This window comes from Trachinotus anak, unplaced genomic scaffold, assembly GCF_046630095.1.
Source record: "Trachinotus anak isolate AG129_WGS33_773 ecotype Australia unplaced genomic scaffold, CSIRO_AGI_Tana_v1 ptg000019l, whole genome shotgun sequence".
NCBI classification, from domain to species: domain Eukaryota; kingdom Metazoa; phylum Chordata; class Actinopteri; order Carangiformes; family Carangidae; genus Trachinotus; species Trachinotus anak.
Window position 1 is genome coordinate 15410507 of NW_027273870.1, and position 13121 is coordinate 15423627.

Genomic DNA, 13121 nt, shown 5'->3' on the forward strand with positions numbered 1-13121 from the left:
CGCAATTTTCTGACGGGCATAGAATGTCTAACATGGAGGGAGAGGATGAGGTGCTCAGCCTAGAGCTTTGAACTATTTTGAGTGAAAATGATTTTAAAGGGATAGATCTTTTTTTTTCATTTTTCTCAAGCTAAATGCAAAGGAGGGTGAATGCAACCTTGCTCTGCTCTGTCACAGTTCATTAGCCACGATCATAACATATTAAAACAGAGTAAAGACTTTGATTAAATTGTAATTATATTAAAAAATCATAATGTGGATAAAAATTTAAACCAACAAAGAGTGGGATTACGAAAATCAATCTTTTACAGCACTTATCAGTAACACAGTGCTAAACATTTTTCACTGAGGACTTGAGATCACAATGACCGAAACATGTCACACTGATGTGGGGGGTGACCTATACCTTTAAGGCTACACTCCAGCACTCTGCAGTTATTTGCTGTGAAGCCACACAAAGGATTTACAACCAGCCCTGTATGAAATAAATTGCCAGCCAGGCCACTTGTCTTCAGGGCACTATGACAATTGTGCACATTCCTACAGTGAACCAGCCCCTCACCCACCTACTCCCACATACGTGTGTGTGTGTGTGTGTGTGTATGTGTGCTCTCGCCTGTGTGTTTATACTGTACATGTTAGAAAATAGCCAGTGGGAGCAGCCATACTGCATCTGGCTACACCAGCCAAATGTATAGATTCAAAATGAGAGGCACAAGCTGACATGAGTGTTTGTCTTGTTGAGTTAAGATTTGGTCAGCACAAACATGTGGCATTGACTCATTATTAATTGTGATTTTAATGTGGTTTGAGCGGGCTTACATGTGAGCCCCCTTCCCAAAACACCCCGTCACTTGCAACAGTGCGGATACATGTTGTGGTCGACATGTCCAGACATTCATGTTGTTGGGAGCTGACAGTATGTTTTCCCCGAGCTTCAGGTCACACTGAGGGTCCACTCGCTGCTAATCAGTATCTTAGGCTTCATCAGCACAGGGCAATTATGAGGGCGGGCTTTCTATTCAAAATCACTCACGGTGGTTTCAGTGTGTGTATGCATGTTGCATGTGTGTGTCTTTGTTTGCCTTGTGCGTACTTGCTGTGAATGTGTGAGTGTGCATGTGCGTGATTGTGTCTTAGGTCTCTCATTATAGGCCACAGCCCAGACTCCCACCAGGTCCTATCCTGATTAGTCATCTCGCTCCACACTGCCAAATTAGCTACCTGAATTTGTGTGTTTGTGTGTGTGTGTGTCTACGTGTGTGTGGTCACTCTAATCAAAATTCTCCCGGCCTGTCTACCTGTGCTGATGATAATTTGCCACACTACCCATACCCACTCACACACTCACCCACACAACCTTGTTCCAAACCTCTCCATCACACACACACACACACCCACCCGCCCACACACACACAAACACAAGCCCTCACTCACACACACACACACACACACACACACAGAAACGGTCTATGGTGGTTAAACCTACCCTAGCAAGCCAACTGGAGGTAATTTACCGTGGCTTGGCGGACACATGCCATTTTACTGAACATGGCGCATGGCCCCCTGAGCTTTGTTCCGCTCAGACTTCTCTCCAGCAGAGCAAAGAATGAACAACTGAAGAAACTAAAGGAGAGGGAAGAAAAGAGCAGGTGAAGAAAAACTAAATGAAGAAAAATGGCAAGGGATAAAAAATAATTTTTAAGCCGCCGAGCTTCCTGTGTAATTATAGACTAGTGCAATGAATTGTTATGACTATACATAGATTTGTAGACCATTATGAAGACATATGCATCAGTGTATTATTATTTTTTGGACAAACACATCAAATGCCTCCTCTGGCTGTATTTTGTCAACAAATATTTTTCACAAATAATTTCTTCAAATTGAGGGTTTTTACTAATGATGAGCATGTTTGCCTTCAAAACTGTCAAAACTGAACAATCCCTCCTGGTTTGCTTCCACTCTAATTAGGGAGAACATGTACATATAGTTACACATGGGCTACAAAATACTAGGATTTGTGTAGCAATTACATTTTTTTTTTTTTTTTTTTTTTACAATCTACTGTGTTGACAGCTTTTCCTAATCTAACCTAAACACATACATGCACGCACACGCACACACCCTCATAGTTTTCTTTTGGAGTAGACTACAAACCCAGCACGGACACATTCGAGACTCTCTGCCTGGAGGCTGAGAGGGAGTAGGGCATCTGGTCTCCTAGTGATAAGCATGTGTGTATGTGTGAATGTGTGTGCATGCATGTATGTGTGCGTGCGTGTGACGTGTGTTGACAAGGTAGCCCAGTCCGGTCAGCACTCATTAGTGAAAGAGAGAATCCCCGAATGAGGAGTGCTGTGACAGGCAGGACTCTTGTTAACGGACTGTACACACACACACACACACACACAGGGTCAGGCTGCCTCGGTGCACAGAATCAGCCCAACATCAATTAGTTCATGGATGCATGCAACATAGTCTGTGAGTGTAGTGGCCCCAGCAACAGCTCTGTTAATGCCGACCCTGTAGGAAATGAAGATTCAGGGCAGGAAAATAAAGGACAGTGAAACCAAGTCACTTATGCATGCAACAGTACTGGGGAGCAGATTGCCCTAGTGGAACACTAACTAATAAGTTCCTGTTGAGAAACAGTTAACTCTATTCACTAAGATCACAATGATATGATTTAAATTGGAACCCCTTTTTTTTTTTGGTCACAGATAACCTGAAAGACACAAAAATTTAACGTAAGTTTATATTTGTGGAAACATTAATAGATGTCTGGTGAGCAGACATAACTGGGGCAGAGACGGATAGAAACAGCAGGTAAATCAAAGGACTTGGATCCAGGGGCGGCTATTTGTTTTGGTCTGATCTTGCTTATTAGTTGATGTTTTGCTCAGTTTTATGCAGATGCTGCTTATCTGCCAAGCAGGATCTCCACTGAGATGCAACTAGCTCAGGATAGGAAATACTGAGTTCATTTAAAATATATGACTCAATTATTTCATCATTTTAACAGTGAGCAGATTCACACGGGGCATATGATGTTTGCCAAACCTTATGTGCACGATCAACTGATGAATACGGGGTGTAAACACATCACATATGTTCTGATAATTAGCACCATTACTGCCTGTTTATTCATAATATATTAACCAATAAACACATTAAGATAATGAAAAGCACCATGTTAGAGAAACCGGGAAATGCTTTGGGCGATCAGACATTGTGGACTCTGTCGATGGAACATATTTTTACGTCATTATCTGAACATATGGGAGGATGCAGCCCTGCTGAATTATGAACAGAACCTGAGTGATCTGAGTCTGGATTAGTCGTGCTCGAGGCTGTCACACAACTATTGTCTGTGAAGGCACCGTGAGCGTGGTGGAAATGAGAGGGTTAATTAACTGATGGGTTCGATGGTGCTGGAGCATACGGTGTGATGGAATAGCTTTTGAATTATGGAACAGTGGAATGCTGTGGCTGGTGGCGTCCGGCCATATGTCAGTGTATGCCTCCTGTGTCTAGCTGGGGACAGCTGGTCACATTGCTCATGTTCAACCGAGTTAGGGACCAATCAATCAAAATGGGGCAGCTTGTTGAGTTGTTTCATTGGGGGCAAGAATAAAGCACCAGACTCTATTGTGATTCTATCACTTTAGCGCCATTAGGGATTTGTCAAGAACTATTAGCAGATATGAAATCACTCTCCAGTTGCACCACCTCATATTTTGAAAGTTGAATATAAAAATTTGCTCTGTTTTAGTTTGCCTAACAAAACCGTGCTGCCATTTTGACCAGCACTTTATTGGAACAATACAGCTTGGAATCAAGAGAGCAGCCTGGTTAAATAGAGGTCACATAAAAATGAAAAAATGTCTGCCTCGGCAGTATCTCCATGATATTTCTCACATCCACAGGTCAGTGTTAGATATTTCAACTCGTGAAAAGCAATGGTAGTTAAAACTTGCATTCCTCCCTTTCAGCCGATGACCCTTTACGGACTTGTTGAATGGAAATGCGTAGATTTGTGTCTGTGAATCAGAGGTTGTATTTTGAATAAGAACGAAAAGCATCACCTTCCAGTGCATCCAAAAAAGTATTTTCCACTATTCAGAAATAAAAAAATAAAATATGATCAAAGTCCAGAACAAATTAAGAGACTGGATGTAATGTTTGACTATTTTATGCTGGAATTCAAATAGAATTTCCTTCTACGATTGTTCAGACTGCTGTTAAATTCGTCTGTGCCTGCATTTTTTATCACAGTAATTTTAAAGTAATTTTCAATTTCAGGGATTTATTTTGACATCTAAAAAAGAACAGAGTCAATAAATACCCCCAGATGACTGCACAGTTCTTATCCTGCTGTTCGTCTCTGGTATGGGTCTGTTCCCAGGGATTCGGATTCTGCAGTGTGCATGTGCCTCTGGGTATATCTGTCTGTCTGTCCCGTCTGCAGCAGGAGGCTTTTTGTCACGGTGGATGTTCAGAAGATGCATTATGTATATGTCGTATATCTCTGGTGGTTACAGAAAGGTCTGAGTTGTCCTGACAGTTTGTGTACATAAAAAAAAAAAAAAAAAAAAGAAAAAAAATCTGGTATTCTTGTAACAGTAGTTGTAGCTATCCAAAAATATCTAAGGCAGAGACTGTGCCAAAGCAGCTATTTGCCTTCACAGCATGGCATGACGGAGATAGCTGGCTATTGTCTTAGTCTCTGCTGGGCCAAAATGATATGGTCACACTGATCAATAGTCTCTGTTACACATGATGTATTTCCCATGGCTCTGGCTGTCTGCTTCACTCCATCTGTCCCCGACTGTCGCAAATTTCTGCAGCTTCTCTCCCTCTCTCAGTCAGACACACACACACACACACACACACACACACAAACTCTACAGGCCTGTTTATTTGGAGCTTGGCTTCAGTTCCCTTGAGAACAGTGAACACAAAATAAGGCTTCTGCAACTTTTGACCTGCTCCTATGAAAAATGATGTTTATTTGACATCAAGTAGGTTGATTGCATAACGACCACAGACTTAAAAACACGAACACACACACACACACAGGAAATGGGTAAACATCCGAGTTTCTCGTGACAAAAAAAAAAAAAAAAAAGAAAGAAGTGAATGTGGGAACGGAGGAAGAATGTGATTGAATTAGTTGTTGGATGAGCAAGTGGGCGAGTGATTGAACAATGCTGGTCAGCTTAATCAGTTTAGAAAAAGGATGGAGAAATGATGCTTACCAGTCTGTCACTGCTGTAACTAATCTCAGAGACCATCCTCTTATTAATTGTTTATCGCTGATAGACCATGAAATGAACAATTAGATTGGAACATCAATACATTTCACACTTTGATGCTGATGTAGAATACCAAGTGAAGTGAATCCTAATACAGACACCAGCATCATTATGCAAACATTAAGCTCCATTATATCGTGTTTGTCTGTTTTTATTTTCTTCAAGGTCAACATTTAACGTTTAGTCTTGCATTTCCGTCACAGATTTGTTGTTTATGGATTACTTGGCACACGGCCTGTTGTCTTGTGCAACATGCGTCTGTGCGGTGTTTCCTGGTCTTGTTAGTGTTACGCATGTGTTATCGCTTCACTTTTAATCCAGCTGTATTGGAGATGTAAAAAATAACAACTCTCAGTTCCTGTAGAAACAGTCACAGCATAATGCAAGAACATTTGCGGCCCACACGACTTAATGATGGATGAGGCTGAGCCACTTAGTCGTGTTTCAAACAAATGCATATTGAATAAGAAACAGTTCCACCACCACCACCACCGCCACCTCAAATCCACAAAGCAATTTCCTCCTCTTGTTCTCAGTATTCCAGAAAGTTGCTTCGTTTTTTTGTTAGGCTACAGTTGTTATAGGGTTTCGATAACAACCAGTTGCGTTTCTATTTTGCCTCTTAATCATGGCGTGCTCTCTGTATTTCTCTCAGTATCGTTTAAGATAATTATTGATCACTGTCTCATTCTAGGAAGCTGCATTGACCTAAGCAAAGTGCTGTTAGTTAAAACATCAATCTGCCATAAGTAAACAGAGTAACAGAGCATCAGGGAAATCGCTTCCCTTGCTGCCTAAACTTTGCAGGTGTAAGAGCAGTTTGTTGTTTAAGCAGCCTATCGGTAATGATCTGAAGGCTTTTGGTTGTTGGAGAGAGAATGTTTAAGTAAATGCTACTGTTTGTTCTCTGTCATAAGCACTTGGAAAACTGATGGTTTTTTTTTTGTGAAAATTCACAGTTTATTAGCACATAGAATGATTCAAGGTGCAATGCCTGGCATGATAGCATCAGCAGCTGAAGGATTTGGGGTGGGGGGGTTGCAGTATATGGGTGATACAGATAGTATGGACCTCTATAATGATCTATATGTGTATTACCTTGTGTACAGATACTGTATGTCAAATAAATAGAGATAAGGCATTTTTTTCTTGTTTCGATATGGCATCCAAATGAGCAAATCCTATCTGTGTGTGTGTGTGTGTTTTTTTTTGGCAGGCCTGTATGGTGTCAGGAACACTGAGCTGTGAGAGAAACAGCTCACCACAAGACCGTCTGGGCTCAGCAGGAAGTACCTCCATATTTACTTCCAAGTCAACCTCAGACGTCATGTGGATCAGATGCCTGCTCTTCGTCTCGACCTTGTTTGCTCCAGTTGCCATCGGTAAGCTACAAGTCCACACCCAGGACAGTGTAATGCAGCCCAGAATCGGAGAGCTTTTTTTTTTTTGATGCTGTGTCACAGAGGTTGCAGTTTTTAGGCTGGATTTCACACATTGCGGTTTAAAATGCAGTCATCCTAAGGTTCAGAGCTATTTACTGACCATTAACAGCTAGCTTAACGTCAGCCCTGGTGACTGCATGCAGTCCTGTCCTCGCAGTGAAGCTGCGCAGAATTCATTTTTCACACAAGACTTTTCTAACATGTCACATTAGAAAAATCACAGGTGGAAATGATAAAATGGATGGATTCTATTTGGCTGCTTCACTTTACTTTCAAGGTCCTGGTATCAAGCATGCTGACTCACTATCACACTTACTGGGAGGCTCAAATAGAACAGAATGTTATTAGTAACACCTGTGCTTCACTTACGGTGAAAAGTCAAAACCTCTGTCGAGTAAAAAGCCCTACTTTGGTAGTTTTCGCTAAAAAGAGATGGTATTGTTGCAGAGCTAATATAAATACTGTAAGTTGCCCTACATTAGAGGCCACTCTGGATACATCTGCACACACTTGCAGACACATATGTCTGCTTACAAACACATTCTTGTATAAATTTGATTCCACATGTTCAGATTTCCTTTGCATAACCACAAATACAAATTGAAGTAGTAACTGCATGGCTTAGCCTGACCCAAGATACACAAGCAATGCTAGAAACACTGTAGCCTCAAAACTAAGGAAGCACTTATGCTTGGTCATTTACAGTTCCTCTGTCTTATTGCTTTGCACATTTCTTGCTTCTGCTCACTCGCCTATGTTCTCTTTCTTTCTCACTGTCTCTCTCTCGCTCTCTTTCTCTCTCTCGCTCTCTCTCACACACACACACACACACACACACACACACACACACACACACACACACACACACACACACACAGGCAAGCACGCACACAGTGCAGATGCAGCCCCAGTAGGTTGTCTGTATGTTTCCTCCTCTCCCCTGTGATGGTGGGCTTTGAAGACTCCTAGAGGGAGCTCTGGCCCACTTGGACTTAATCCTATTAATGGCTGCTGTCAATCACACTGTTGTGAGGAAAAACTGCAGCACACGTGCAGACACACACACACACACACACACACACACACACACACACACACACACACTGCTTGTTCACATGACTGCTGACATGCAGATGATATACTTTAAAAACTGAAATACTGCGCACCCACATGGACAGAGATCCTCCTTAAAACCATGCACGCATAAACACACTCAAGCACACACAGGAAGTGTTCACAGGCAGCCACTCAGACACACAAACACCGAGGGCTTTGCTTTAGCACCAAGAGATGAGTTTCAGTCAAAGGTATTTGCATCAATGTCTAAAGAATAAGTCGACATATGCAAATCAGGCTGTTTATACTTAGCAAGGATTAGTTGAAACAAAGACAGTTTAGCTTGAGGACACACAGCAGCAAGCACTCCATCTTCTCCACCGAGCCGTGTCTTGTCATTATTTCAGGGTTATGTTGAGACATATAAAAGAGAATAGGAAAGCATGAATTTATGGACAAAAATCACCAGGGTTTAGTGAATATTTCTGGCATTGAACAATGTTTAACCTGACACTATGGACTTGTTGATCATGTTGCTGGAAGCTGGAGCTGGAGAAATGAGGAGGACCTCAAACAAACTGTGGTAAATACTGTATGTGGACATTTCACAAGTGTTAAAGGAAGGTTAGGCCTGTCTTTATTTTCCTTGTCAGAAGACAGCAGTGTTAGTGTTAGTTCACCTCTCCATACCTTGTCCGTGGCACTCACCCCCCCACGGCTGTTTGTTCCTGCATAAATATATGGTTTAATTCATATAAAATGCCAAGTATTTTCTTAAAAAACAGCTTGGCATTGCAGTATTTAGAAAATGTTACTGTAACAGGAGAAAAGAGCGCATTTGTCGGAGGCTATTTTCAGCCATGGAATGACACGTTTCAATATAAAGTGCAATGTCCACGGTTATCCTAGTGAAGAAAACTGTCACTCAGTACAACTCATTTGTGGCTTTTTTTTTTTTTTTTTTTTTTGGACAATGATACGAAACACATCTGCACACTCTGATCTGTGCAATTTTCATTTAATGAGGTAACGTCTTTAAGGATCCCAAGAGAAATGGTTCTCTAAAATTGCACAGGCTGGATTGTGTAGATGGTTTTCCTATTATACATTGACTCGCAGCTCCAGCACCTCCAACAAGCCTTTATTTGGTGAGAAGTGAACTATATTTGACTTAAACTGTTTTTGGATAACAATGCAGACACAGAGGGGGGAAAAAAAGCTGTATCAGGCTTTGGCTACAAAGGCAGCACTTGTGCGTAGATCCAATTCATTGTTGTTTTTGAGCTTTTCATGGCATTTATTGACAATAAGCCTTATCCTTTAAAATCTCTTTTGCACTTTTAAAATGTGTTGTTTTTGCTCTAACTCTGATGACCCACATTTCAGACACCAACACTGGCCAAACACTTTGGCAGTTCAAGTGAGAGATCACCTTTTAAATCGCTCTCTTCTACCCTCTCCTTCTCCTTCTTTCCATCTATCCACCTCTTTCGCCACTCTCTTGTTCTTGGCCCAAATGTAAAAATCGATATCCTTTTGTTTCAGCCCCCTGAGGCAACGAGAGTGTCTGAATAAGATTGTCTGTACTGCCCATGGCTGCCAAGTTTCTGTCACCACTTACACAACTAATGACAGACACATTAACATGCACTTGCCAGCTCACACGTTACTGAATGTGTGCACAGACAGAGGGCTAGGCGTTGGCATGTCCTGCATGTGCGTAAGTGTAAGTGTGTGTCATGTGTCTGTATGGCCGCACGTGCTTGTTTGGCAAGAAGTGACAGAAATGTGTGCAGAGTAAGTCCTTTGGAGGCAGCTTAAACTCAGTGCAGTTTTATAGGTGAGGCCGCTGATATAAGTAGATGAATTAAAAGGTGACAAACGAGACAGGATGGCGTGTGAGAGTCAGAGCATTTACTGCTGCTTATGAAGGCAGAGTGGCTTTTAATAGGAATACAGATAGACCCCTCATGTAAAGTGCGTGTGTGTGTGTGTGTTTGTTTGTGCCATAATGCTTTCTTTATGCCCAGCAGGGACCCTGTAAGGCAACACTGTAAGACATCTGATCCAAAGCCAGTCTAGACAGCTGCCTTACAATACTGCGTATTGATCCCCGTACGCTTCAATTAACCCTCTCTCTTTAAAATTTACATTCATGCTCACGGAGGCAGACATGATGCAGCCATTGAAAAACTAATAAACTAACACTCACATTAACACAGCAATGACCCAGTGCCCTGAGCACTCCCCTCTCACACAAACAAAAACGCATGAGGTCCCTCAAATCCTCAGCAACTACTGAGTCACACATTCTATCTGAATGTGTGTTTAAAGTCTAATCATAGCCTGCGGTGATATACGTGTGTGTGTGTGTGTGTGTGTGTGTGTGTGTGTTTGTGTGAGTGAATGTGTGTGTTCATTAGAGAGGACATTTTCAGTAAATGTCACTTATATATCAGTCTTATCTCTAAGCTAGCGCCTGCCATTATCAATGTGGTGCCCTCAGGTACCAGCTACCGTACAGATATTGGCTACACTGGCTGTGGATTTCTGCCTCCACATGCCATCACTCCGAGCATTTGTATGCGTGTGTGTGTGTGTGTGTGTGTGTGTGCACGCTTGTGTGTGATGTGGTGAAGGGCAGTATTAAGTTGAGCCCGGGCAGAGTGTCATTGAGCTCATTCAGATTCTTTGCGGCATTCATGTAACCATGACGCTCCTCCAGCCAATGAGGGAGCCAAGGGAGGGAGGAAAGGGGTTGCTATGGTTACCGTGACAGGGAGAGCAGGGAAGGTGGTGCTGTGCCTCGCCTTTCAGGGATGTTGTAGGCCTGCGTTTGAAGTACTGGTACATGTCTGTTCACCGCTCACACACGCACGTGCATGTTTGCATGTGCTTTTAAGAAATGATTTGGAAGGCCGTGACAGGATGTATTCCTCAATGAAAACACACAGAACAACAAGTACTCACAATTACTGGACCTGTAGACCTGTCTCCACAGACTCAGATTTAATATACCGTGTTTTATTTGTTTATTCAACAGGGATGCATATTATGTATATTGCACCAGATATAACAAAAATTCTCAGATGAGGTCTGTGGGCAGGGGTAGCAATATGACACACAAGATGAAGCCATGTAAAATTAGGCACAATAAAATCTTCATTACAGTAGAGCCAGAACTGAACAACACAGGCGAATACCTCAGCCGATAACCTATCTATCAAGGGATGATGGCTGACGCTCCCAGAGGACTGCTGCTATTCAGAAGAGAGAATAACAACATCCAAGCTACGCCACAGCAACCTAAATCCCTGGGAACATCCAGCCCCACGCCCCACTGATATCACAGCACCCAACTCTAACCACAAGACAATAGTGTATTTATCTGGTGTGTTAGTAAACACATAATTAAAGGACACAAGGAAGTTTTTGTAGGACAAAGTAGTTGTCTGTGACTAGAATGACAACACCTGTGAGTAGGATAAGATATAATGCCAGAGAGTTGGATACATTCATATGATTTGTTGTCAGAAGTTAGAAAAAAAAAAACCAAAACTCCAGCAACATCTTTTAACACACTGGTTAGTTTAAAAAAAAAACAAAAAAACATCTGTGATAATTTTGTTCATTAGTTTATTTAATTAAATACCTTATTCACATCATGCTATTAATAAAAATGCCACCAGGTCGTATGAAAAATATTCAATTATAACATAAGTACCACACCCCGTAAAATAAAAAACAGAATGACCAATGCGATCAATATCACATTATAGTCCTGGTATTCATTTTGACTTGTCACAGCAGGAACAGCGCAGGTATAATTGATTGATAACACTGAAAATGATTTGCATTCAGTGTAGGTGAGATACTCTCAGGGTCCCTGTATTCTGCATGCTGGCTCACAGTTTATTAAGACACTTAATGGAACTGAGTCATTGTTGTAGAAATGAGTTTCACCTTTGCTTTCCTTATGTGACAAGCCAAAATGCCTGCTGTGAGAACTGTCTGGAGTGTGATAGCAGCACATGGTGGAAGGTGGGGCATCGCAGAAGCAGAGCTCATATTTTCTTGAAGCACTTTTTTTTTTTTTTTTTTGCAAAATTTCAGGTTTCAGGTCATAGGCTATCTAGACTTAATAAGTCAGTGGCAACTTGATTGCTGTTTGGTCTTAAGGAAGTTTCATTATCCAAGTGGCTTCATCAGTTCTACTCATTAAACAAGGCAGGAAGCAAAGCAACAGCACTAAAAAGATCTGGGACAGATCAGTGGCTTCAATCTCATTGGAATTAATGACATGTTTCCTATTTCAGTACAGTAAGGGCGGATGTATGCATCAAATTTGCAACTTCTGAGAATAATTAGGCATCGCCATCTATGAATAATCTCTGCAGCACTAAATGCCTGTTGAAATTGCCAGGCACTTACTCTCCACCTAGAATGATGTCTAAAACTGCTAACTGCAAAACAGTAATTATCAAGTCAGCTCACTTGCAACAGTGGACATGCACTTATGAGAAATCTTCTGTGATGCTTTTGTTTTTCTATAGTGTGGATAATTAGTCTATGTGACAAGGATACAAATACAGTTTTAGGTTAACACAAACTGTGCTTGTACAATTCAGGCCTCTGTATTTTAAAGACAGCCTTACAAATAAGTATTCACTTGTGTTCATTATATCAAACGACATCTTTGGGGTTTGTGTGTCTGTCTGTCCAGCCTACGGCCGTGCCCCTATCCCCATGGCAGTGGTGCGCAGGGAGCTGTCCTGTGAGTCCTACCCCATCGAGCTGCGCTGCCCCGGCACAGATGTCATCATGATCGAGAGCGCCAACTACGGCCGCACCGATGACAAGATCTGCGACTCGGACCCTGCGCAGATGGAGAACACGCGCTGCTACCTGCCTGATGCATACAAGATCATGTCACTCAGGTCAGTGTACACAGTGTATGTGTGATGTGGAAAGTACAAATGCATGTGTGAGTGTGAAACCCATGTGCCTGGTGCCTCTGTAGAGAGGTAGTAGAAAGTGTAGAAAGTTTCCCTCAAGTCTCACATTTTGAGAGGACTGTAGAAGAAAAACTGCACAACCACAGCGAAAATAATGAATTTTGTTCGTTGTCCTGTTGATTAAGTTTGTCCCGTGGTACGTTTCGGTGCAAAATGTGTAGGGATCACTCGTGGCACTAAGAACTTCCCAAAACAGGAAATGCCGTACGGATTTGTACAGAAGATGAGACAGATGTCTCTCAGTCCCAGAGACCCCACCTACAGTAGATGTGCAGTGTCAACTGTTCATT

The 13121-nt window shown here is 42.0% G+C and overlaps 1 protein-coding gene across 1 annotated transcript in view; it reads left to right on the forward strand.

Annotated features, from left to right (window-relative positions):
- adgrl3.1 (adhesion G protein-coupled receptor L3.1) overlaps positions 1 to 13121 on the forward strand; it is a 108405-nt gene that overhangs the window by 21939 nt on the left and 73345 nt on the right. The window contains exons 3-4 of the mRNA XM_071503395.1: positions 6535 to 6700; positions 12540 to 12753. Of these exons, the coding sequence (XP_071359496.1) occupies positions 6541 to 6700; positions 12540 to 12753 (374 nt within the window). The 5' untranslated portion in view covers positions 6535 to 6540. The remainder of the gene's footprint in view (positions 1 to 6534; positions 6701 to 12539; positions 12754 to 13121) is intronic.